At 39.4% G+C, this 26,778-nt stretch overlaps 1 protein-coding gene across 2 annotated transcripts in view; it reads right to left on the bottom strand.

Moving 5' to 3' along the window:
- The window catches only part of LOC103479553 (phosphatase and actin regulator 1-like), a 49,310-nt gene that overhangs the window by 13,825 nt on the left and 8,707 nt on the right, over window positions 1-26,778 (bottom strand). Inside the window, exons 1-5 of one of the 2 annotated variants that reach the window (XM_081598714.1) lie at window positions 12,219-12,874; window positions 9,070-9,234; window positions 2,034-2,114; window positions 943-1,146; window positions 217-556 (exon numbers count right to left, since the gene is read on the bottom strand). In XM_081598714.1, coding sequence (XP_081454840.1) covers window positions 217-556; window positions 943-1,146; window positions 2,034-2,114; window positions 9,070-9,234; window positions 12,219-12,525 — 1,097 coding nt within the window. In that variant the 5' untranslated portion in view covers window positions 12,526-12,874. Of the gene's footprint in view, window positions 1-216; window positions 557-942; window positions 1,147-2,033; window positions 2,115-9,069; window positions 9,235-12,218; window positions 12,875-26,778 lie in introns of those variants that run through there. The other variant, XM_081598715.1, reaches the window with a different exon arrangement.

The following is a 26,778-nucleotide window of genomic DNA, read 5'->3' as shown; positions in this document are numbered from 1 at the left end:
TCTGTAGTTAATAAATGTTGTGGGGTATTTTATACAGTGGAGTAATGCTAGTTAGAGGACTACAGACTTATTGGCAATTTGTTTTAAATTGTTCCAGTTAGCACACATGTTCAGCAAAGTTCAGTCAAATCCAACCAAGGCACTGTGAATCAGGTTATACAGGAAGTTAGACCAACATCAATCCCCCCGGACAGATTTAACAAGACAGAAGCTGACCTTTCAAACCGCTGCATGGATAGTGCCAGGGTTTTATTGAGCTCCTCTATGATGCGGCTGGGGGCGTGCAGGCCGCCGTATTGGAGCTGGAGCGGGTGGCCGTGGCTCTGGTGGAGCCCGGGCAGCCCGGCGAGCTGGGAGGGCAGAAGCGTGCCGTGGTGAGACGGCAAACCCTGGGGAGGCGCACACTTTGGCGGGAGCGTGCTGAGGGGGTTTAGGGAAGGTGACGGCGAGGAGTCCAGCCCGCCTGGAGGCACGCAGATCATCACTTTCTTAGGAGGCAAGGGTGGGGAGTGCTTTGCCCCGGGCATGCAGGGCAACTTCATTGGCTGGCAAGAATCTTGAGCGGAAACAAAAACAACAGGGAGAAAAAGGAGTACATAAAATTTAGGACGTGGCTGCGTCAAATCTCTTAAAAACTGCCAACAAAGAGGGATAAACAAAGGTTGTAAACAATCACACATGGCTACCAACGTCAATGCAGAGGGAGTGGGAATTAAGCCAGAATAATGCCTCTTCCTGCACCAACAGATTGGCAATGACAGTGAGAGCCCAGCTGAGTCAACTGCAGGGGGCTTTAATGAGAAACTATAATCCTATGAGCATGTGTGGCGCAGGTACACCATTGGGAACGAGCAGTCACTGGTCATGAGCTGTTTGGCAGGCTCAGATGACGAGGCAAGCTTATAGTTAAGGCAGCAAATCCCAAGGAAACATACGACTGACCTGTGCTATGGTTTGGGATCCTAGAGAAAGGCTTTGGAGGCAGGGCAGGAGGCTGCTTGTGGTAAAGTGGGGGCTTGGCTGGGGTCTCCTGATGGTCATTTGGAAAAGATACAGATTTCTTGGTGGGCAGGACCATAGATGTCTTCATGGAGGGTTCCTGAGGGCAAATGCTGCCATCCATAGAGGATCGGAATTCAACAGTAGCTAAAGGAGGAGAGGGAAAAACGACAAAACAGAGCATTCGTCATCATCGAAAAGCATGCATTACTGCAGTGGTTAACAGTTATTTGACTGTGCTATAAAACTGCACTGTGTGCCTAGAAAGTACATAATTCCTCCCCTTTAAGGCGACCTGGGCTTCCTAGAAACCTCAGGAAAGTGACAGGTTGATTCCCTCTGCATCAGGCTGCACCGAAGCAGTAATTTATGCAGTCCTGACCTAGTATTGCGATTATGCATAGTATATGGACACACTATTCAAAAACTAAATTCTGTGTTCTCTTTATGCAACTTGCTAGAGCTTAACGAATCCCTGAAACATTTTAATCATGTACGCAACAGATCATGAAACTGTGGCAAACAAATGGATAAATTCAAATTGCATTATTATTCTTTAGTCTCCAACTGCAGATTTCAAAGCGGTTTGTTTCTAAATGTTTGCAATAATCTTTAATAGGCATTTTCAGATATGTTCTCGAGAAAGAATCTGGTTGTACTCTCTTTAGTCTCACCGAGACGACTCTCCGCTGTCTGCAGCATGAAATTTGAATTAATTTCTTACTCTTATTACGCATGAAGAAAAAAAAAAAAAAAACGTTCTTATCTTCTCTCCCCACATTTTGGCAAGAGCAAGCGGACATTTACAGCCTTGCCAGCTTTCTTTTTTTCCCCCCCACTTTAAAGCCCTAAGGCACAGACTTTGTTCGACTCAGATACAGAACGTTTTTAATAGAGGCTACTGAAATCCAACAAAATTTCTATAATGAAAGATTATATCGCTGGACGCTCCGTGTCAAATGTTTAAAAAGGAAGATGAGAGAGCGAGGACTTATGACACGGTAAATAAAAGTGTGGTTCAGCATTCAACTCACCTTTTTCAAAGATCTCCTTCAGAACTCCTCTCTTGATGAGTTCATCTCTGCTCTGTCGCAGGGACATCTTCCTCTCCAAAGCTGGGAGTGTAAAAGGAGAAGTTTGTTAAATGTTTGTGAATCCCCACCATCCATAAACGCATCGCTATCTTTTGCACATGAATTCGGTTTGGCGTTAGCGCCTTTTAGAAAGCACTTTATAAGATAAGGAGGTCCACATCAATCATACGCAGGTTCACTTGCGCACATTTCAATTTGATTTTGCCCTCTAAAAAAGTGATTTCTAAAAAAATTTTTTATAGAAGGCCTGGTTGACTGTGTTCAGTTGTTGACTTAAAGAAATCTATTCACAAATAGATTTACTTGCAGTACCATGACATGCACAGAAACAAGATATTTTGCATCCCGTTGTCGAGCAAAACATGAGTGCTTTCAAAATGTCAAACATCACTGTATTGGATGTGTGCAGAAAGATGCTAGAGCTGCAGCTCATTGTTAGTGGTCGTCATGGTAACACAGTATGCTTTACTGTGCTTTTAAGGAGCTTAGCAGGCAGAAAAATAGATTTGACCTGTCCAGCAGAGATCGGTGAAATAAAAGGTTTATCACATCATCAGCAGAGCAATTCAAGTCAGTGAAGCTGGTCTGTCGCCAACACTGCTACAAAAACTTACTAATTATTATGTATTTAGTCAAATGCTAACACTATTTATTTATTTAAGAAAATATTGTTTCCTTAGTCTCCTTTGATACAAAATAAGACATTTTGACTTTCAAACTTCCCAGAAAAGCTTAAAACTGCAGCAGGTAATCTTAATCAAAATGTTTTTTATGTCATTTGTTAAAACTGTCACTATTTTGTCCCACAAAGACAATTTGTGGGACAAAATATTATATATACATAAATAAACAACCAATCAGAGCCAGCCAGGAGGAAGATCTCATCACTGTCAATTGTGCTCGTATATTCGATTTTTTTTCACATATTAGAGCTGCTGGTTAATTTACTGGTTTCATTACATTAATGGTACCCCGTGCACAGAGAAACATTTCAGAAATGTAAGCTAATGCTAATAAATATTAGATGCTAAAAACAGCTTGAAATATAATCTCCACAATGGTGTTTTCTTTATTTTAAAACATATTAGCAGAACACCGTTTCACAGTGACTCGTTTCTCACGTGCATGGTGACATTAATTCTGATAATATAAATGGATAATGACCACACTTGGCCGGAGGGCTAACTAAAAGATAACAGTTATCACTGTTCTCCTTTCTTCCCAAATTATAGATGTAAAACTGAGAAAATTGGTACTGGTAGGGCAAAGCACAAAAACTGGAAATGAGCCACAAAATTCTGATCTCTGCCTTGCTTCCATCTTTAGGTTTTAGAAAATGCAGCACTTGTCCTCTCAGCTACCGAAGGTGATTATATCCAAATCTATCCCTGCATAGAAACCAGGTAAGAATGAGAAATGAGGATGTGCAACAAACACCATCCATAGAGGACTCCCACCAGGCTTCTGTACTTTGGCTTCTGCTTATGAGAAGTATCACAGCTTCCGCCATCTGTGCTTTTGATTCAAGAGTCCTAACTGCCTGATATTTTTTGGCAATGGCATTGTGTTCAGCGGCAAGTTGCACTACTGAGCTGATTTGTGACGATAACGGCACCCTGACCGTCTCTTCGTTCCGTCGCTGCACAGCAGACTTGAGGGCAAAAGCTCCAGAAGAAATTCAAAAATCTGACAGACAAGGTTGCAAGACAATAATTTGGATAACAATGAGGCTCAAATGATCCATAGTCTGGCATGTTACTAGTAAACATGTGCTAGATTTTAGACGTAGCTAAAACATGCCAAACATCACTGTGTATGTAAAAGCTTTCAAACGTAAGCCAGTCTGAGAGCGGAGCCAATCATGAAATTAGTTATTACATAACCGTCTAATCTTTCCCCATTTTAAAAAAAAGGAGAATGATCAGAATACCCCCCCGGTATGATGCACAAAATAAAAAAAACCCCACCACTTCTAGAACCCGGTAACGTGGTTAAATGAAGTCTTTGAAATGCAAATATATTGTGCCTTTTGCAGACGCTATTTTGAGCTTTTCCTGCAAGCATCCACATTAAAAATTGATTATGCCCCACATCAGGGAGCAAATTTAACATTAGGTCATGCATATCAAGGGGATAGTAAACAGAGCTATCAAAGAGTTGACCCAGAATCAACACGGCACAATTTTTAGACTGATTGTGCAAGCAGTAACTTCACCAGACTGCTTTCCTCAAGCCCTGCAGGGACTGCATGGAGAAAGGAATCGTATCACATCCATGCTTTCAAGCTGCACTTCAATACAAATCAACAAATACCGAAAAGTACACTGACCGTGATGGCAACAGGCAGGAAATTATTACAATTACTTAAATGCTTTGCAATTACTAGGCACGGTGTGGTGAAGTACTTATAAATGCATTAAGAAGCAAAAAAAGAAAACAAGTAAGTGACAGTAATGATGACATTCATTTAAATCAATAATTTATTCACAATTTATTATTTTATTTATTAGTATTTTTCCAAAGTCACTCCAGTGTACGACAGATTTTTCTGATATCCAATCTTACATTGAACTTAAAGGGAAGGAAAATGCAATCTGGCATTGAAATTGCACAAAATGAAATTAGAATTTGACTTTCCTGATCCGCATGATTGCCATCTAATTATGAAACCTACAAAAACATTGTCAGTAAGTAACCAAACGGGGAGAAACACGGGGTAAACGGTCACTTTTAAAAAGGCAGTTTAATCATCCATTCAAGGATTATTCTTCTCCCCCTCCACCCCCATCCTAAGTGAAAAACAATTATCCAAGGTTTTATGACATAATTGTGATGGGCAAGGGATGTGCACACTTACGCAATACCATTAACTCAAAAGCTTGAGTGAGAATATCAGGTCCTCAGATCTGACGGACCAACCACGTACAATCAGGAAATAAAAAGACACAATGGTCAAATTGAAGCGGACATGTCTAACACCACCTGAGCTCGAAGACAAAATCATTTTCCTTATCCCCTTAAAACGGTTCACGCAATATGCATTCATTATTAGATGGTAAAAGGTAGATTTTCATTTCAATATCAGGATGGTCTAGTAGAGAGCATTCTACTCAAATTTCACAGCCATACCAATCGGTCTTTTCTTGAGCAAGACTGGTTTTTTGCTTTTTCTTGATTACAGATTTTTTATTATTTTTTGGGGGGGGGGAGGAAACTCCCTAAAAGATTATCTTCCTCCTTTTCTGATTGACGTAGTGGCTTTGGATAAAACCATAAATGAATAATATTATCGTCACGCTATATGCATCAGTGAACACACTTGAAATTACATTTGAAATATCTCATAAGAAACCTTTTTTTTCTTTTTTCTTTATTGATAAACTTGCTTTAGACTAGTTAGAATTTCAAAAAAATATTTTGGATTTTCTGAATGGCATTAATATGAGAAATACTTTTTTTGTTGTTCTCCCCTCCACTCATTGTCCTTCAAATCCAGATCGTTTTCCTATATTTTTCTTAGTATTTGGTAAATTCATCTTTTAAAGACAAATGACTTGGGTAATTATTTTGGGCATTCTATAGCATATATAAACAGTTGAACATAACCCATTCAGTCATCTGAACGGTGAGTTTCCATCCCACTCAACCCCCAAAAAAGTAACCTGCATTTAAGCTGTAAATAATTTCGATGTTAGATGGATACCGTGTCGAGGTCAAAAGAAGCCTAGTCTATTTAATCTGTTCTAAGGAGAAGGAAATGGACACTTACTGAGGACACTCTGCTTACAGCATAATAAATGCAGCCACAATATCCAACCTCCTCCTCTATTGATTTCAGTGCTGCACTTGGATTTTTAGAAGAAAAAAAAAAGGCAAGGATATTCAACTGTGAAGTGACCCAGATAGTCAGAACATATTCTACCAACCCTGAGGCTCAGTAGCTCAAAGTGAGCGTTACAAAAACGGCATTAAAACTTTTATGGAGAATTTCATCAACAGGGAGCCAAAAGCACTAATCTTGAGAAGTTTTGTCAAAACAAGATCTCTGCACCTACAGAAGTCCTGCCAAGCTTTTGGATATGTATAATGCACAGTCAGCTTGTACATGCAAAATGTGTACTTTATATTGAAATTTGCTACTTAATCCAGTGAAACGTGGCCGTCGGAGAGATGCCGTTCATCTGCTAATGAGATTAAAAATACGACACAAAGATAACATCAGAGAAACCAGACGCCTGTTCTGATGAGTCCTTAGATCTATTACTGATACGAGCTTACTGTGGAAACTGTGCAAAGCGCTACGAGTCGAAATGATAATGCGTGCAACAGTCCGCCCATCCTCCACCTTTCCTGAGGTGAAGACTACAATCACTCTGTGCTGGAATTCATCTACTTAATATCATGCCACATCTATAATCCTCTATGGAGATCAGCATCCAATTATCCATAACAACATCTGCATAGGCGGCGGCCGGTTTGCTCCCTGCTGAAGCAGGAATCGTTATAAACAGTTAAGTTTTGAGGGCAAACGTGAAGACAAAAAACACTGACATCCGAAACATGAAGAATTACACATTGTTAATGTAAAAAGCAAACAGATCAAAAAGTTACCATCAGTACAAAGTAAGAGAACTAAGGTCTTAAGTAGGTCCAAGACGAGGAAAACAAAATGGAAAGTCTAGTGAAAGTTCTGGAACAGCACAGGACAAAACATAATATTTCCCACACATTACTGACAGGTAATTTAGGTTAAGGCTTCAGAAGGTCTACAATCTTTAGTCATTCCATTAGCAAAGCAAAAAGTATATTTAAAAAGGTGCCAGAGCAAGTGATTGGATGATCGGAGCGTTAGAGTAACGCCTCGCCCAGGGTAACGTCGCCATGTGATCGGAGGAAGCAGGAAGGGAACGCTCAACTCCTGGATCACAACACAACTACCTTTTTCCATTGAGGAACAGTTTTCCTTAGAAAACAATTAGAAAATGCCATTGGGTACTATAAAGAATATTAATCAATATTATACTATTGAAATTACATGTTTTGGGTTATTCTTTTTCTTTTACTCAAGGTCATAATACTGTGAATCTCTGGGCAGCATTCTTGCGGAAAGGTAGACATATTTCGATGTTCAATGAGAAACAAGGTCACCACTGCTACAGTTGCCAATATTTTGACTTTTTTTTTTATCAGTTCTGTTTTGGTCCCTCATATTTTTCTATGTTCATCTTTTGTCTCCCCTCTCCCCCCATTTTCTTTTTCTCCTGCCCCTCTCTTATAATGGAGTGTCATCCACTTGTTTTGTTTGGCGTCAGCTGTCGTTGCCAAATAATTTTGGTGACTCCATTGTTCACACTGAATCCTCTTTCAAAGCCAGTGATAACCTGCCACGTCTAACGGCACTGCCTCAAAGTAAAGTGTCCGTGATGTTTTCAGTGATAAAGCACTACGTAAGCAAGTAGTTCCCTAAGCTCAGGCAGCTGCTTCAGCGTTGCTCAATCCTCCATGAAACATACAGGTCATTTTATTTTATGCATAAAGCTGACCTTTAAGGTGACCTACATTGCTGAACGTTCAAAACTAGTTCGTTCTGAGAAAGCAGCCACTGTGCTCAGAGAATGTAATTTCTGTGAAAGTCTCAGGACAGTACCCAGAAAGTTCCAGGAATGCATATGGGTAAGTTCTGGGGAAATCTGTTGCAAGTTTCATGCCGTTTCTAGCTTCTTTTTTTTTTTTGCTATAGATGCAAGAGTCAGCTTTGCAAGAGGCAAAAAAAAGTCACATTCCTTTTATTTGGGGTTATAAGAGTTTAGTTTGATGCGTCAGCCTAAAACGGATGTGACAAGGAATTGTCTCTGTAGAAACACGGACAGACTACAGCAGCTGCCTGAGCTTTGGGAGCTACTTGGGAGACCACTTATCACTGAAAACATCATGGAAAACTTTACTTTGAGGCAGTGCAGTTAGACGTGGCAGGTTACCACCGGCTTTGAAAGAGGATTCAGTGTGAACAATGGAGGCACCAAAATTATTTGGCAACGGCAGCATTATGCAAACAAAACAAGTGGATGACAAAAGCATGAAAAGAGCCATTTCTCTCAGCTCCACAGCGTATTAACACCATGAATAAAAAGCATCTTTTGTTTCTTGGTTCTTGATTATTGTCCCTCACCACAAAAGGGAGATGCCGTTATCAAGGGGCAAGCATAAATGCACCAATGAGGATTTACAGCATCCCCATCATTGTTCCATCAAGCAGGCTCTCTGGTGTAATACAGCAAAACCTCAAAACAGTCAAGCATCTAAAGCGGCAGAATGTTTTTGATCAGCTTTTTTTGTACAGAGCTGAATGCCCGACAATTCAGAGAAAGAGAAGTTGGCCGAAGGATTTGGGCATCTAAGGGTTAGGATAAACTAGAGCCAAATCTTTACTGAAAAAAAATAAATAGAGTGAATCAAAAAGTTAAAATCCGGCTCATGTTTGCTGGAAAGCGATGAAATCAAAACTAAAGCTGTCATCACAGAGAACAGGATCAAATTAGATTGAGGCTGAATCATTCTGCAAACTCACTCTGGGGAACCCTACATTTCACATCCAGAATCTGAACAGCTTGTTCCTGTTCAGCCTGGAATCAGAGTAATTGCTCAGAATCTGAAAAGGGGAGAATTTTGCGTCCAGTCTGGGAAGTGCAGCCTGACAAACGGTCTCCCTCGGTTCAAGCACGCCGACAGAAGCTTTCGGGATGCGTCTGGCCATGAAAATAAACACAGTCACAAATGAGGCCACTGTGTCCTTCAATCGCGCCGCCTGGACATCACAGCGTTGTAAATATCCAAGGACATTTTAAAGAGCACCTTTAAATGAAATAAAACGATGCCGTTATATCCATGTTTTGTTTTTTGCGTTTTTATCGTCTCTGTGTAATAAAAAAAAAAAAACACACATCAGATGAAATGAAGAAGAATACCAATATTTTACCTGCAGATGTCTGCTTGAACTTTTCACTCTTCTTCTTTCTCCACTTCCAGGGCTTGAGGAGTCTGCCAAGAGTCGCAAACTTGCTCCGGTGACGGATGGGTGGAGTGTGTGTGCCAGAAACCAGGGACTCGGAGCGCATGGCAGACAGCCGCTCTACTTCCTCAGCTGTAAATAAATGATTAAACAAATAAATAAATAAAAAAACAAACAAACAAACAAACAAGCTTATCTTCTGGTAAACCATCGTGCACACTGAACCAGAAATTGGAAGAAGCAGACTCTTTCACTTTTTAAAAGGACCTGGCGGTGGGAAACGTGTGCCGAGTGGCTTCCTGAAATCTGTAGTAACTTAATGAGACTGAACCAAGAGCATAAACAAACCTGCACGTCAGATATCATTATGCAGAACGCGCTCCGAGTACAAACAGTTTGAGGCTGCGCCCCATTCCGAGCAATTGATGTGTCACTCCAAAAAAAAAGAAAAAAACCCACACTAAACAGACTGACAAGCAGCTCATTATGGAGGGAATTTTTCAGCTCCTCATGAAATATTCACGAAGCCCAGCCTTCTGGCTTTAAAGTACCGTCTGACATCAAAAGCAAAGAATGTACAGCATTTTGTCCCAACGCAAACTGCTACACAGATATGTGATGCAACATGCAAAGAGCAACAAACCACCACATTAATGAGACAAAACATTTGGCCAGACCCAAAATGCTGAAAAAAATGTGAGGGGTACGTGATAACACAGCACCATGCAAAATCTTTTTTCAAATTTTATCACATTATGATCCACGGTTTTAAATTTTTTTATTACAAACTAATGCCTCAAAACTCTGTTGGGCATTTGTTTCTTATAGATCGAGCTGCAAGTCTTCTGGAGCAGCTAAAGACTGAAATGTTTGCTCATGAGATCAAACTCTATTAAATTGCTGTGAGATGGAGCTCACAGCAATTTTGCAATAGTTGCCACTTAATTTGCAACTATTGCCACATATTTTCAATTGTATTTCAATCTGGACATTGACTGGGGTTGTTCTTAGAAAAATATCTTTACATCTACATATTTAGGCTTACTGTCCTGCCGTTTTCACCCTGGTCTCAAGTCTTGTGAAGCCTCTAAAAGGATTACCCAGCAGTTAACAAGGCCACCTCTGACCTGTATCACTATCCCACCTGAAGAAAAGCAACCCTGCAGCAAAAGACTGCCAGCATGCAACAAAGCTTCATTTTTATCTAATCTGAAGAATGTGTTATTCCACTTTTGACATGCACACAATAAAGACTGGAGCAAACTTTAAACGGAACTTGTTTTGGATTTCTTAAAAAAAGAAAAGAAAAATCTACTTGGTGCGCACCATTTTTCCAAAAACATCTGTTTGAATTCAAAATGACCTTATAATATTTATTTCACTAAATTTAAAAAGTAAATGTGATTGTAATTGGGCATTTTCTCTTGTATGGTACTTTAAATCAGTTCAAACTCAGTCGACAGTGCAGATTAATATCTTTTTTTGTGTGCAAGCTAAAAGTGCTGAAATATTTGTATTGATCATTAGTGGGACGATGTTTCAAGTGTGCCAATTTATAAAAGTAATATATGAAAAGCAAATGACATTCAAAAAGATTTTAATTCCTTCACAATGATGTATATCGTTGTAGAACCCAACATTAACTTTTCAAAATAGCTCAACAACTCAACTGAAAATTTCAAAAATAGGAAAGCACTTAGAAATGGACATTTTGAACTGATCTTTTAGATACCATAAGGTACAGTATTGCATACCTTAAAGTCATACACTGCCATTCATTCATTACTGGAAAGTAATTATTGTGTTGCTGAGAAGGTCAATTAACTAACTGGATTTATTTTGATGTATGATTTTTAGATTTATTCGTAACAGAATATCAATGTCCTAAAAAGCTGGAGCAATAAAAAGGTTAAGAATCAATCCTATGTATAAGAAAAATGACCTCTAGCAGGATCAGATTTCATCAATGACATCCTGACATAAAAGAATGTTTCACTCATATTATTTGCCATCAAAGACATGGACATAAGGCAGACAATTCGCTGAGGAAAAGGGACGGCTGGATAAATAATCTGACAGTAATGCAGTGCACACATATTTCCAACAGATTGCTACTTGAGTGCAATCTCGCTTGTTTGCTGCTCTATAAATAACTTCACAATGGGTGCTGATTTTTTAAATTTTCTTCATTAGAGACTAGAGACGGAAAACAACTTGAAGCACAGTGACTTTAAATACCCACGTGATGATGTGCCTTTTTTTTTTCTTTTTTCTTTTTAGAAACTTTACCAAAGTCCAAGTGATGGCTTGGTACATCAAACACCTTCAAAGGCTTCATCACTGTAATATGTATGACACTTTGGGTGCAAGAGTAGGTTTGAAATGTGTTCAAAGCGATTAAGATTAAATATATTCTCCACCCAAGAGAGGTCTTCAAATAAACAAACTGGAGCATTTTCAAGCAGGAAACGCGTGAGCACACGTCGAGCAGTCACTGTGATGGTGCAGCGTTCTACAATCTGTTCAAGATCCTGGCAGATGAGACAGAGACTCAGTCTGCAAAATGAAAGGAGACCGAGAACAGTTTATTAGTTTATCTCTTAGTTACGTGGTTACAGTGCCGATGTTCCTTCAAGACAGGCGATCACTGACCCCAGCATTTCCTCCCACTTTGTCTTCATCATGACCCACGCGACACTCTTCCCCTGTTGTAGTCCTACAACGTGTCTACTTTTAATTAAAAACACTTGTTTGCCTACCAAGATGGCTGAGTGATGATGTAATGACTTTGAATTAGGAAATGCTTGAAGCAAACAGGCTGTAAAAGCTGCATGGCCTCTATGGAGTAAAACAGGGCAGGGGAAACTATTGAATTATTCCAAATTACTTCATCTGAATGTCTTTATTGTTGTTGGAAAGGAAAGCAGTCGTGAAGTTGCCCTCTACTCGGGCAGATTCTATTCACTTTAATGACATCATTAGAAATAGAGCCACTCTTACTAAAACAATCAACCGTCTGAGGGAGACCCATCTGCCCATCAAACGCCCCTATAGAGCCTTGAGGTGCAGCCACGCCGCACGGCGTGCTAAGGGCGAAGCCCCACAAGCCTACTCACCGTCCTGCGTGCTATTTCCACGGCTGCAGTTGCTGCAAATGTGCTTGATTTCCTTCCCGATCTGACAGTGGATGGTGAAAGGCATGTTGTTATTGTGGTGGTGGTGGTGGTGGTTCTGCTGCTGGTGCGGATTCTGGCCGCGGTCCTTCTTGTTACTCAGAGACATTATTTTGACCAGGCTGAACGCCTTTTTCTTAGGTTTCTCCACCGCCACGGGCGTGTTTTCTCGGTACCCGGTGGGAAGCCAGGCGCCGTGCATGATGGTAAACGCGGGATCCACCGCCGGGTAATTGGCCGTCTTAAACATACGGACGAGGGAAAAAAATAAAAAAATCAAAAAAAAATCGGAGCGATGTTACTACGATGCGGGGGATTCAATTTAAAAGGGCCATCTTTCGAGTCCAACCTGACCTACTCCGTGGATCCCGAGTCGATCGCTCTTCCGTTATTCCACACCTTTTTTTTTTTTATTATTTTTTACTTGAGATCCGTGTTGTGCTCTGTGGTAGATTCCGTTGCGCAAAGTCGCAGCTGCTGGCAGATCCAAGGGAGCTAATAATAAGAGAGTCCGAGTAGTGAATGGCAGTGACTATCTCTCCCTCCTTGTGCTGTGGACTGCAGTAGGTTGTGGCTAATCCACGATTAACGGATCCGAGCACTGGCTGCAGCTGATTGGCTGCGCAGTGCGCTCCTTTAAAAACCCTGCGTGAACCGAGCAAAAGTTGGTCGTTCTCCATCTGCTGCACAGGTCGCCAAGCTGCACTAGCCTACATATTGTGATCGTTTTCTGTTATGTTAAATCAGCACTGGGATTATTCTCAGTTAACAAAAACGTCAGCACAACAAATTACAGCGACCGCCACATTCAGGAGCCCAGATGAACAAACCTAATTAAGACACTCACTGATTTGCATAAATAAGGACAGACAAAAAAAATATATATATATTTTTTAAATATAGAAATAAACAAATGCGATAATTTAAACAATTTTTTAAAAGGAATGCTTTGTATGCATAGTAAAACCTTCCTTTTCTGCTAAATTGCCTGTTATTTGTCATGTTTTTTTTATTTCCTGTTGCATTTTCCGTCACAATACAAAGCATTGTAACAGTTCAAAGGTCATTTAACCCTTTCTCATCCACCTCATTGTGTAACCACAGGTTTTGCCTCAACCTCCTTCCATTTTACTCTCATACAAAATCCGTGTGTACTAGGTATTCAACCATTTTGTACAGTTTTGCATTTCTGAGTGGTATGGATGCACAGTACAGTATTAAAACATCAGAATGTGGAAATTGCATTGTTTGATGTGGTGATATCGCTCATGATGAACCCACATCTCGTTCTCTTTCTTTTATTGACAATGTCACATCATCTCTACCACTGTCCCTGAGCTTTCTGATCTTGGTCAAAAAGATTCTGATCAGCAGTAAAGGACCCTTCAGGTATTTCAAAACACATTATTGAAAAGCAGAGTTTGAATGTATTCCACCTGAAATTCCTTATACTATCAATTATCGCATTCAAGCAAAGTTCCAATATTGCAGATGCTGTATACATTTTTTTTTATTATTTGAGTCACAATACCAAATTTCCTTGCAGCAAACTATGAAAATCCACCTGTGGCAACCAAAATGACAAAGAAATGAACTAGTAAAGAGGTACAATTACCAGCAATGGTTGCGTTTCCTCTTAGCAATAAACAAACAGCTAAAATCAGAAGAGCAACACTGACTGCCATTCTATATTTTGGTGTATAATTACTTAATCGCAGCGTATTGTTTATATAGAAATATGTAAAACGAACAGAGAATCTCATCACCAGATTCAATAAATCCTGAGAGAGCATGACTCAATAAGAACCATCAAGTAATTTAAGAATTAATGTGATGAGATGGTTATTTTTTTAACTGCCTTTATTTACACACCCGCGCTTGTTTTACATCTGCTGCATGATGTTCCATGATCTGAACTTCTATGCAGAGCCAGTGTAAAGGCAAAATGTATAAATGAAATAATTAGCTGCTCATAAGAAACAATCGAAATAACATTTTGAATGGGAAATTACTGATCTTAAAATAATATACCCCTCGCTAAAAAGACTTTGAATAATATCATTCTTCAAGAATTTCAAATGCCCAGTAATTTGATTCCAAAAGCTTTTTGTGTAAATTCTTGTGATCATTGCAAATATTAACGGTCCATTAATGACCCATTAATAATGCAAAAGACGGGGGACCCCCAGGGCACATCCCAGCACATTTCCTGTAGAGCAGTGACTGATAATGGACTGAGGGGTGAGATGGGATTGTTATGGGGGAGGAGGGAGGGAGTGTCTTTGATGTTCCCACAATGAGCCCCAGCTTATTCCAGTGGCATCAAAGCTCTCTCTGAAATGAGGTGGAGGCACACACATCTACTCCCCTCACATTGCAATGCAGTGCTTGCATTGCCTTGCCATCAGTTGCCTACTTTATGACAAAAAAGCTGCTATGCTGTGTCTTGTTACACCTTTAAACTCAGAAATGTATGAAATAGGAGGTTCTTCTGAGCCAGAGCTCATTTGTAAACTATTTGAGAAGGTTGCAAAAATGATTTAAAGAGTATTCTTTTGACTAGAATGACAAAATTGTTTTTCCATCTATTCCTTGTCTTTATCTGCTTGTTCTCGCAGTGTCGCAAGGAGGTTGGTTGCTGTTGCCAGTGATCACTCGGCGAAGAAGCAGGGTACACTCTGGACAGGTTTCCAGTCTATCACAACATAGGGACACACAGGACAAACAACCGGACTAGTGCAACACACTAATCAGTTAGGGGGAGGGCAATTTAGAGTATTCAATTAACATAAAGCTTTGTTTTTGGACTCTGGCAGAAAGCCGGAATAGCCAGAAAGAACCGACACATTTATAGGGAGTACATGCAAACTCCAAGGCTTCATACAGACTGTTGTAGTTCAATCATTTTTATCTCTGTACACCACCCAGGTCTGTTCACCAGTTTCGGGACCCAAACAGAACCCCTCAGTGTTATTACCTTGTGAAATGATGAGATTTGGTTAAGAGATTTGCCAAAAAAAAAAATTGTCAAATGTTTCAAGCCATACAAATGGAACAGATACAGAGTGGCATTCAAAGTCCAGCGCTGGGCGTCACTTGGCACACCTTAGGGGTAACAGCAAGTGAGGCAAAGATTGTAGCACGAGTTTAGCTTATTCTTCTACGCAATCCGTACCCTTCCTACAGGTTACGGATTTCCTATCAGTTTCAATCCGTCTATGTATGACTGGCGACAGTTGCACATAAACATGGTTGTGTTAGCTGTAGCAGCGTGTGTGTAAGCAGATAAAAGAGATGGAGGAAAACACGGTACAAGACTACGATTCAAACCCAGGTACCTCTTCCAAGATACCAGTGATACCAACTGCTCCATTAAACTGCAAACACCTGTTTCAAGAACATAGTTATCTGATGTATTTACTGTATATATTTTGTCTTGTTTCTACATCTTATTATGCTCATTTACATTTCTTATTTAAATCGAAATTGACCCCATTTCTTCTGACACAAAATTATGTGCACAGTCCTTCTGCAAGGAGTTACTGGCTTTTACTTCTTTTCAAGCATTACGTGTGATCTTTGCATAGTGTAGATGTTGTTTAGGATTTCTCTCTTCATCAAATAAATCTTAGAAAACCAGATAAAATGGGGCCATCTGTTAGCTGTAGACCATAATGATAGTATGCAGCACTGCCCTTATGTCAGCATTGTGTCAGCCAGCCCTAACCACTGCTCCAGCACATCGGTCAGATTTAATCAGCCTCTCATCTGACGTCCAGAAGGATATGTCTGCTTTACTGTAAATATATACAGAGAGAGAAGGAAGAGAGAGCGAGAAGGTGCAGATTATAGACTCTAACCTAAGGAAAATCTACAGTATATCCCACCTCCATTTAACCTGTTTGCTACCAGACAGCCAGAGGTTCAAAGATCAAAAGATACAGGAGGGATAATCTCTTATAATATACCACTGCTTTTTAAAGATTGTGTTACTTCTCGTTGCCTGGTTCTTTCAAACTTGTATGATTTTTAGGAGCACGGCTTTCCCCAAATGTTTAAAGGAAACATTCACCTAACAACTTGAAATGTCCATTTTTTTAGTGAACCACAGTAAATTAGGCGTTTGCAACAGAATGTAGGCCAATTTCCTGTCCAACACTTTGAAGGACTTTCATAACAGTTTAAAAATAAAACACTGCTGCCAGAGTTGTACTCTGAGACTAAAAGTGTTGTACTTTTAGTCTTCCAGGGAGGCTCCAAGAAGTTGCAGCTAATCCCATTTGACCTACATAAGGATTTTCAGTGTTGTTTTACAGTGTATTTTACTTGAAGGACAGATTCTAGATTTAACTGGTTTCCATGGCTGTGGTGCAGGTTTTGGGTGAAACAATCTTACAACTTCCGACAGAGCAGCCTGTCACTACAAATCTGCTGTACCCATTCGCCATGTTATCCGTCTCTTCCCATCTGTCATTTGCTCTCTGCGTTATTCTCTATCTAACTCAATGCAAGAATATAACACAATTCTATGACAAAGTCTAAATGACATAAAATAAAAAAAGATATTGAACATAGATTTATCTTTTGAATAGGACAATTTTCACAGCCTTTTGACGATGGTTTTGTCTCCACCTTCTGCGATGTCAGCTTCAGTTTGTCAGACAGTAGATTTATATTATGTGAAGCAGATGGAAATGCTTGTAAAAATCTGGACGTTTCTATTCAGACGAGAAGCTAAACAGAACAAGTTGAGCAGAAATGACAAATAACTGGGAGATAAAATGTATCTGCTTTTTTATCTGCACAACATCGTTCTCTCTTGACATCATTAGTCACCGTGAATATTATTCAGTTCAACCACTGACACAAAAAGAAAAAAACAAAAAACACTGTTGCTAACTGTTAGGGACTCTGCTTAGCTGTTTGACTATTACTCCCCAATGGAATAAACAGACAGATGTTAATTTTTCAGTACTGTTATCATTTAGAGCTTTAGTCTTTCTCTTTTAGCCCATCTAAATATGAATATGAATTTCTCATTCTTCATATAAATGCAAGCAGCTTTTCATTTTTGAGTACAAGTCCATTGAAATTGTTTATAGTTCAGTGAAAGACTTTTGATTGGGAGGAATAATAAACAAAAAAAAAATCATAATAATAAAGTTGATTAAATAATGAATATCTCATTAATATTATGTGCTACAGTTATTCTGCTGCAAACGGTTAAAAGCACAGAAAATGTGAAATGATGCACAGGCCTCCTCATTGCAGCGCTGCTCAGGATCTGACTGTTACGATGTCGCCCTCTAGTGGCTATAGTTGATAAGGTTGTAGCAGATACTGTTGATGCCAATTTGGAAGTTTTAAAATGTTAGAAATCCTAATTTGGGGACAGACATTCCGTGCTTTACAAAACATTAAAAAATACAGAAGCTGCTGAAAAACTTTTAGTCTGTCTTGCAGGATCAAATTGTTGGTATGACACTCACATCCTATGTTCAGTACACAATTTGCCCTAAATCAGAGTGGATTTAACAAATCCCTGTATATGTTAATCACTCAGCTGAGCCCTGAATGTTGTTTTTGTACCCACATTAGTTCTTCTTTAGACAAATAGAAAAACCGAAAAGAAAACAAAAAAGAAAAATCTGAGAAAATGAAATTGAAAATCTGTTCTATTTTAAAATTGCATAGAAAAATCAGAAAACAAGTAATTAAACATTAAAATGAACATTTCTGTCAAATAAATAAATGACTAAAATGAATGTGTTCAAAATAAGGAACAAACTCAGTTTTCATTAGGCCAACTTTGAATGATAAAACTAATGAATTAATTCTGAATAATTTCAAATGTTACTGAGTTGTAAGCAAACAAACAAACAAAAAGAAACTTTTACAATCAATATTTTGGCAGGTATCAAAGATCAGCTTTAGGTTCATAAACAATATATGTTTTTAACAATCTCAGCAACATTATTTGTGGATTATATAAACTCAAATTAATATCACAAGGTAAACTTTCTTCAAATGTCTTGGAGAGAGGGGGAAATGTCTGCAAAAAGGTTAGATATGACTACAGAAAAGTTTGGTTATGATGATAAAAATAAGTAACATTAAATTGCATCCTATAGAAAAGATTTGCGCTAGAATAAGCAAAAAAAAAAAAAAAAAAGTTAAATTGGGTTTTACTCTCAAAAACAACATCCAGTTTTCCCTGAAACAATCAGATTTTTGTTTGTGGAAAGGCTTTTTCTTACCTACTCAAGAAATTGTACAGTCAATGCTAAACAACAGACACAACAAGGCCCAAGCGGGTACTACAAGTTTGACTGATGCCTCAAAAAAAGTGTTGAAAAGCTGAAACCAGCTTTGCAGCGACTAAAATCTTTTGTGTGGTTTAGAAAGAACGGCACTGCGTGCTCCTCTTCCAGGGAACATATTTTACTAACTCTGATGTCTTGAAAAACACAGAAGAGAAACCAAACTAAGAACCGTCCTCAAATGTGATGCTATTCCAGGGAAGACTTTGATACTTTCAAAAGTACATGCTTCACCAGAAAGGTAAATGCCAAGTTTCAAACCAACATCTGCAGGCAAAGAATATATTCTCAGGGGAGCTTCATTCAACACAAAAAACATTTGTTTCAGGTCATACATCTTGTTAAAAGAACACAGTACGCTACCTTCCAGAAGCAATTCAATATGCCTTAAACCAAAAGCTTCAGCCTCTTGTATTGAGGTTTTATGCAGTAGCAAAATGCACAGTTGTGGGTATGGAAGGAAAATTATACATGGTCCATAAAACTTCCTAAAACAAAATCTAAAATGTGTGGTTTGTACTTGGACTCAACCCCCTGTGGTCTGATACCTCTAAATAAAATTAAGTGTTTCCAACTATATACTGAGGTTACACCAATTAGGAAACAAAGCGCACCCGTTTGTAATTTATTCCCACTAAAACAAAATACATATATACACTGCTCAAAAAAATAAAGGGAACACTTAAACAACACAATATAACTCCAAGTAAATCAAACTTCTGTGAAATCAAACTGTCCACTTAGGAAGCAACACTGATTGACAACGGGGACCCTCGTCGGGTCAATCAGTGTTGCTTCCTAAGTGGACAGTTTGATTTCACAGAAGTTTGATTTACTTGGGAGTTATATTGTGTTGTTCAAGTGTTCCCTTTATTTTTTTGAGCAGTATATATAGATCAAGTAGTGAAGATCTCCTTGGCTTGTTAGAAAGTTAGTTTTTCCTTCCATCTCACAACAAAAACACCACCAAGGTTTTATGCTCCAATGTTTCAAAATGAGAAAGAGGTATATGAGGTATGTTTACTTTTGTAAGGCACTGTATGCCAAGAATGTGACCAAGGTTTAAGCGTTTTAAAAACCAGATACAGATGGAAAAAATACCTTTGTAATAAATGTGTGCAATGTCCAGATTGTTAAAAAAAAAAGGCAGTGAGGGTCCTGTTGAGTGAAGTTCTGCAACAAGCAGAAAGTGAAACTGCAACTCTTTAACACTCTACAGATGGCAGAGTGAATAAATCTCAACATGTGAAAGAAGGATTAACTTAGAACCTCTCATGTGACTATAATATTCTAACTCATGCGAGTTGTATGTTGTTCTGAAGAAAAGAAGAAAGCAATGTTATGAATGAATATATATATATAAAATGTTGATCCTTACAAAAAATGTTTTACATATCTACGTAGGTTTTATGAATTATAAGAAATGAACTACTAGTAAAACACCATAAAAGTAAAACAATCTGCAAGAGCTTTAATACCATTATAAATATGATACTGCATGTTATCTACTAATGAAAACTGCTTGACACAAAACGCTAAAAGATAAAGCACCGACTGTTACTATAACTTCATCGGGATCAATGTTCCCACAAAAAAAAAAAAAAGAAAAGGAAAAAAAAAAAAAAATTTAATGATCAATCATTAAAAATCTTTGGTGAAATGATATTATTAAATTATCAAGGTGAGATCATTTTTTAATCATTTTCTATAGACAATGTCAATATACTGTCAATGGATAATGATGAATTTGAGGAAAATTGCAACAAAAATGTTAAAATTAAGAATAATTTCTTGTTATTTTTTTTAATTTCATTTACATATTTTAGTTGTATAAAAAAATAAGTTATTTTGATCTGATTATTAAAAAGCTGATCAACCGTCTGTATACATTTTGTCTTTTGGAAGTGCTTTAAAAAACCTCCACTAGAGAGCAGTGTTGCACCAAGGCTTGCATGAACTTCACAATCTAGACTCACAAGTTTGACTATATTGTACATCATCCATCTTCCAAGTTATTTTCAATTTTATAGGTTACCATTACTGTAATTCAAACAAGCAACCAATCTACCAAGTTTGCTTGTACCGCAATTTTATGAAACAATTCCATATCAAAAACTATTAGGGAAATAAAAAAATTAAAAAAAATCTTTAGACTAAAGTCTCAGGCTATTAAAGTCTTTCTCCCATATCTTTGGTGTCCAACATAATCATACCTACAGCAGAGCATTTGTTATTTTATATTCAAAGCCCGTTTGGTTAAATCGGTGTAATTAAGACAGAGTTTCGAGCGAGGTGATTAAGAATCACAGGCAACAGCTCTTCTTGGAAAGGAGGAAATTAACATCTCTGTTAGGACAGCACAGTCTGTGCTGGTGTCGTATAATGAAAGGTGCAGCAAAGTCGAAAGTGAACAGTGCTGGCCTTCCCATTTCTCTGCAGCCACAGCCGTCTGGAGCAGGCTGCGTCCAGGCAACCAAAGCTCGATGCAATCATACCACTTGACAGCAGGCAAGTGAAAATCAAAAGCCAAGAAATTGCAAAAAAAATGAAAGCAACCTCCTGCAAGCTCGGCCACATAGTTATACTGACAGGCAGAACTTCACCGTTCCTCTGAGAGGGTCTCCATCTGCACAGATGCTTCTGTTTCTTTGACAGAAATTTGAGTTTATTCTGCTCAATAAGCGACACACCGTTGGGAGGAACAAAGTCTCAGAGAAGTCCAGGTTTCCCTTGACCTCATTTTGTTCTGCTGAAGTTAATATCGCTCTTTGTTTCAGGCACAGGTGACATTACATAATCTATTTCTTCCTTCTATTTAGAAATGGCCCGTAGCTCCTACAATATAGCTTCGTAATTTCAGTCATTACAACATAATTTACACTGCAATACTTTCCTCCCATATCCATTAAGAAGATGCTTCCAACGTGATCTCCAAGTCCGAAAATCATAAATATCTTAGACCAGGGGTGGGCAAACCTGGTCCTCGAGGGCCGGTGTCCTGCAACTCTTAGATGTCTCCCTGGTCCAACACATTTGAATCCAACAGCTGAATCACCTCCTAAGTGCAGTCAGGTTCTCCAGAGTCCTGCTAATGACCTCATTATTTGACTCAGGTGTGCTGAAGTAGAGACACATCTAAAAGTTGCAGGAGACCGGCCCTCGAGACCTGGAGTTGCCCACCCCTGTTTTAAAGCCTCGTTTCTGAAGGAAATAACCGAAATATATGTATTTGTTTGCTATTCTATTAAATGAGACAAACAGTAGTTCTTGCACTACTTCGAGTAATTAAATATTGTGTAAGATTTTTAACTTCTGTTTTAAAAAGTGTTTGTTCCTTAAAGATTCCTTTCTTTTTTGGGGTGGAGTGGTTATACTCTCTTGTTTCAGGCCAACAAGCATATTTGGATAGATAACCTTAGTAAACACAAAAGGAAGTTTTCAAATGATTTCATGCATTATGGGGAAAAACTATCCAAACCAATCAGGCCCTGTTTGAAAAGGTAATTGCCCCTAAACCTTATAACATGTTGCACTGCCCTTAGCAACAACATCTGGCATTAAGAGTTTGTAGAGACGAGTCTTAAACATAATTGCTAAGAAATTTTGGCCCACACTTCTTTGCAGATGTGTTTTTTATTCAGCCTCGCTGAAGGCTTTACAAGTATGAACAGCATGTTAGAGGTCATATTTGAGTATCTGAATTTGATTCATTTTCAGACATTGTCTAAATTACGAGTTTTCAAGTATCTAGCCTGCTAACTCTCGCCATTCTTGATCTTCCATACATACATGTTTCACTGATGTTGTTTGGTTTACCTGCTTTAACTATTATGCCTATCACCACATGACATGAGGCTTCGGTTGGTTTGTCAATTACAATTTCTAAAGTATGAGCTACTTTTTGCTGTGTCCACAGTTCATTTAACCTCCTGTAATAAAACTACGGAGGCTCGGAAAAGAATACTGTGTATAGCCACAGATTGATACAAAAGCATTAGTCACAATGTGACTTTCTAGGGTATGTTTTTTAATAATAAACATTAGCACGGTTGAATGTAAATATCTGAGTCAGTATACATGGCACAACCCTTTAGATTTCACAAAATCTACATTAAATCAAAAGTAGCTCACCCAAATTTTAGTTTTAAAATTGATTGGATTTTTAAACAGTATGTCTTCCTCCCCCCCCCCCCCAAAAAAATCTATTAATCATTAAAAGCAAACTTAATACTGCATTCATACCAATTATAAGTATAAGTATGTAACCTTTCTACTACTGTATGAGCACGCATCAAAACTGGTTTGAATTTGTTTTAACAACAAGAAAAAAAAGATGTACAACAAAAGTTTTAATATTTCTTTTGAATACCATCCTATGCATTGAGTACTGTCAAGTGCTTTATGTCCAAATGCTTTAGTTCCAAAATGAATCCTGGGATTTATGGTACAGTTTGGAGGGAGTGCTGAATGCTGCAGTGCAGCTTGGATTGAACTCGTCTCAGGTTTGCAGCTGCATTGAGGGGAGTCTGACTCTGAGAAGGCACTTAGTCAGCAGAACGGTCCTAAAGAGCTTCTGCGCCATGAGGACTGCACAGGTGACACCTGCAACTAATGCCTAGTGTTTAAACATTCATCATCTGCCTGATGCATAAAATTCTTGTCCAAAAAATATATAAAATTTTGCCCTCCCTGAAAATATCTATCATTCCCAGTCATTCAACACTTAAATGTTTTTTTGTCCTCACAAGAATGAATAAAATGCATGTTGTCTAGTTAAAACATTTGAAAGCAGCGTTTAAGAGTAAAATACGATGCTCTCTCTGCAGCAGTTCAGCCTTCTTTTCTTTTTTCTGCTCAGCATGCATTCATAGCTTCTTTAAATATGAGCCATAAGTACGCCATCATGCTGCTTTCAGAGGCATTCAGAAGCAACCATTTACATATCTTCCTCCACGTAGAAAGCACATCACGGCCAAACATCTTCCCTCAACATGCACTAAACAGCCTCTCGGCTTAAACCAACCAGGGGTTGGTAGATGTTGTGGCCAGGTGGCACTGACGGTTGATTGAAATTGTGAGCAGCAAGGGTCCTTGATGTAGCGCTGCTATTTTTTACTCTGATTTTTCCCACTCATGTTTTATTCAAACTCAGGATGCTTCAGTACAAGAAGGTCTATTTGCTGCCAAGTACGGATGCCGGGTGCTTGGCTTCTGTGCTTCTGTCCGTCCCATGATCGTCTTCTTTAGTGCTGGTCAGGTGCTTTTTGACAAGGCAGAGCGATTTGAAACAGAAACCGACAACTGGCATACACATGACTTGCTTCTAATCATTGCCACTTTGTTCACCAGATTTGCAAATAGCATCCAGCGTCGCCACAAACAGCTAAAAACATTACAAATTCAACTGGCTCGAGCTCAGCAGCGTAATCAGAAATTCCCTTTCCGTTTGAGGAAGAAAAAAAGAAAAAAAAAACAAACATTCGACAGCTTGAATTGATGACTAGAGTCTGTTTGTACCCTAGACATTTGTAACTGTAATTTGTATTCCTATACCAGATATTTGATCTGACTGACCGGATATATATACAAAACACAAGACTAGTTTGTGCATCAGCTGATTTTGTAGGCGGCATTGTAGTGCTGGGTAGCACAGAGTGCTATGAAACAATGACCTAACATGCATCTGGTGTGTATTGATTGTTTTCTTTTAGGCAGCCAAGCTCACTCTATGATGGAACTGCAACAGAAGTAGTGAAGGAGGGAGAGGTGGGTGGTGAATAAGAGGAGTTTAGCTTTTTTTTGCTTTTCCCCTGCTTGTTGTGGCTGCATTACAATAAGCACACACGTGACACATTCCAGGTTTATATCTTTCTTTGCATTTGTTTCATATCAACAATTTGCTCCGATCAGAAATCGGAATACAAGGTATCCATGTAGCCCACACGCATGTAAATACACATTCCTGTAATACGACATGCTGTTTCATCTCTACAACATCCCCAAAACAGCCAAGTCTGGGTTGGGACTTTGCCTCATTGTATGCAGCTCAGCATTAGCATATTACAAATGAGGGAACTCCAGCTTCTGGCACATACCCCCCTCATGTTCCAGATGTTTAGAACAGCTGGTACACAAACAAACAGACACTAAATATGGTCCCTTTAATAATTCAGATGAGAATAGAAAGTTATGAACAGGAGCCAAGTCTCGTTTTCATGGACACTATATGATACGTTTTGCTTTGTGATTCATTTTCAAAGGTAATTTGTAAAATATTGTTGTTTCCCCCCCACCCCCATCTACATTACTGTTTAATGCCATCGCAATGTTGTTCAGTTTTCTAGGAAAGTGTTTTGCATCTGTTATTGTGTTTTCTAAATGTTATTTTGCTAAATGTGTGAGCCATCATGTTTAGTAACATTTTCGCTTGTTGTAAAATGTCATAGTCCAGCAAGTGCAAATTATGTTGTATTATGTAGCAGACTGTCCTACAGGGAGTCATTCATTAAACTGTTTTTTTTTTCTTTGTTTACTCATTTTATATGCACACTAAATAAGATAGAGCTCTTGCCCAAACAATTCAAAATGAGGTGACTGAAATTTAATCCTCAAAAAGATCATTTTATTTTGTTTCATTTGACTTAGTTATTCACTGTTTTCAAATGCTGTGTGATACAGTTTTAAACCACCGGTTTGTATGTATGAATGAAAAAGACACAAGGCCTTTTTTTACTGTCTGGGAATAAATTAGGCTAAATCTTTACCGTAAAAATGACAACAATTAATTGTATTTAGTATTCTTAAATGATTTTCCATTACTTTTTTTCCAGTTTCAGAATTTTATACTCATATTTAAACAATTTGGAAGAGCCCAGATGATGATGTCAGAACTTTGTAAGTTTCTAATTGTTTATCTCACAACATCTGAATGAATTGACCGCACACCTGTAAATCAATATTAAGTCAGCGCCTCAAACATACTGCTTCCTTGTGCGACAATAATTGGAAACCAACATAAATCAGCCAAGATATAAGGGAGAGAACCATGGATCTCTATCCGAAAGGGTGCAAAGTTCATCTGTTCAGACAATTATTTTAAAGTTAATAGCATGAAAATATCCATCCATCCATCCATCCATCCATTTTCTTCCGCTTATCCGGGGTCGGGTCGCGGGGGCAGCAGCTTCAGAAGGGAGGCCCAGACTTCCCTCTCTCCAGCCACTTCTTCCAGCTCCTCCGGGGGAATCCCAAGGCGTTCCCAGGCCAGCCGAGAGACGTAATCCCTCCAGCGTGTCCTGGGTCTTCCCCGAGGCCTCCTCCCGGTGGGACGTGCCCGGAACACCTCACCAGGGAGGCGTCCAGGAGGCATCCTTACCAGATGCCCGAGCCACCTCAACTGGCTCCTCTCGATGTGGAGGAGCAGCGGCTCTACTCTGAGTCCCTCCCGGATGACCGAGCTTCTCACCCTATCTCTAAGGGAGAGCCCAGCCACCCTGCGGAGGAAACCCATTTCGGCCGCTTGTACCCGTGATCTCGTTCTTTCGGTCATGACCCAAAGCTCATGACCATAGATGAGGGTGGGAACGTAGATCGACCGGTAAATCGAGAGCTTCGCTTTTTGGCTCAGCTCTCTCTTCACCACGACGGACCGGTACAGCGCCCGCTTCACAGTAGACGCTGCCCCAATCCGCCTGTCGATCTCCCGCTCCCTTCTTCCCTCATTCGTGAACAAGATCCCCAGATACTTAAACTCCTCCACTTGAGGCAGGACGACCCCCCTGACCCGGAGAAGGCACTCTACCCTTTTCCGGCTCAAGACCATGGCCTCGGATTTGGAGGCACTGAGCCTCATCCCGGCCGCTTCACACTCGGCTGCGAACCGCTCCAGTGAGAGCTGCAGATCACGTTCCGATGAAGCCAACAGGACCACATCATCCGCAAAAAGCAGAGATGCGATCCTAAGGCCACCAAAACGGATCCCCTCAACACCTCGGCTGCGCCTAGAAATTCTGTCCATAAAAGTAATGAACAGAATCGGTGACAAAGGGCAGCCTTGGCGGAGTCCAACTCTCACCGGAAACGAGCCCGACTTACTGCCGGCAATGCGGACCAGACTCTGACACCGGTCATACAGGGACCTGACAGCCCGTATCAAAGGGCCCGGTACCCCATACTCCCGGAGT

Source organism: Poecilia reticulata, chromosome 17, assembly GCF_904066995.2.
Source record: "Poecilia reticulata chromosome 17, P_reticulata-male-v2, whole genome shotgun sequence".
NCBI lineage: Eukaryota > Metazoa > Chordata > Actinopteri > Cyprinodontiformes > Poeciliidae > Poecilia > Poecilia reticulata.
Note: the sequence above shows the minus strand (reverse complement) of the source record. Positions and strands in the feature narration are given on the sequence as shown.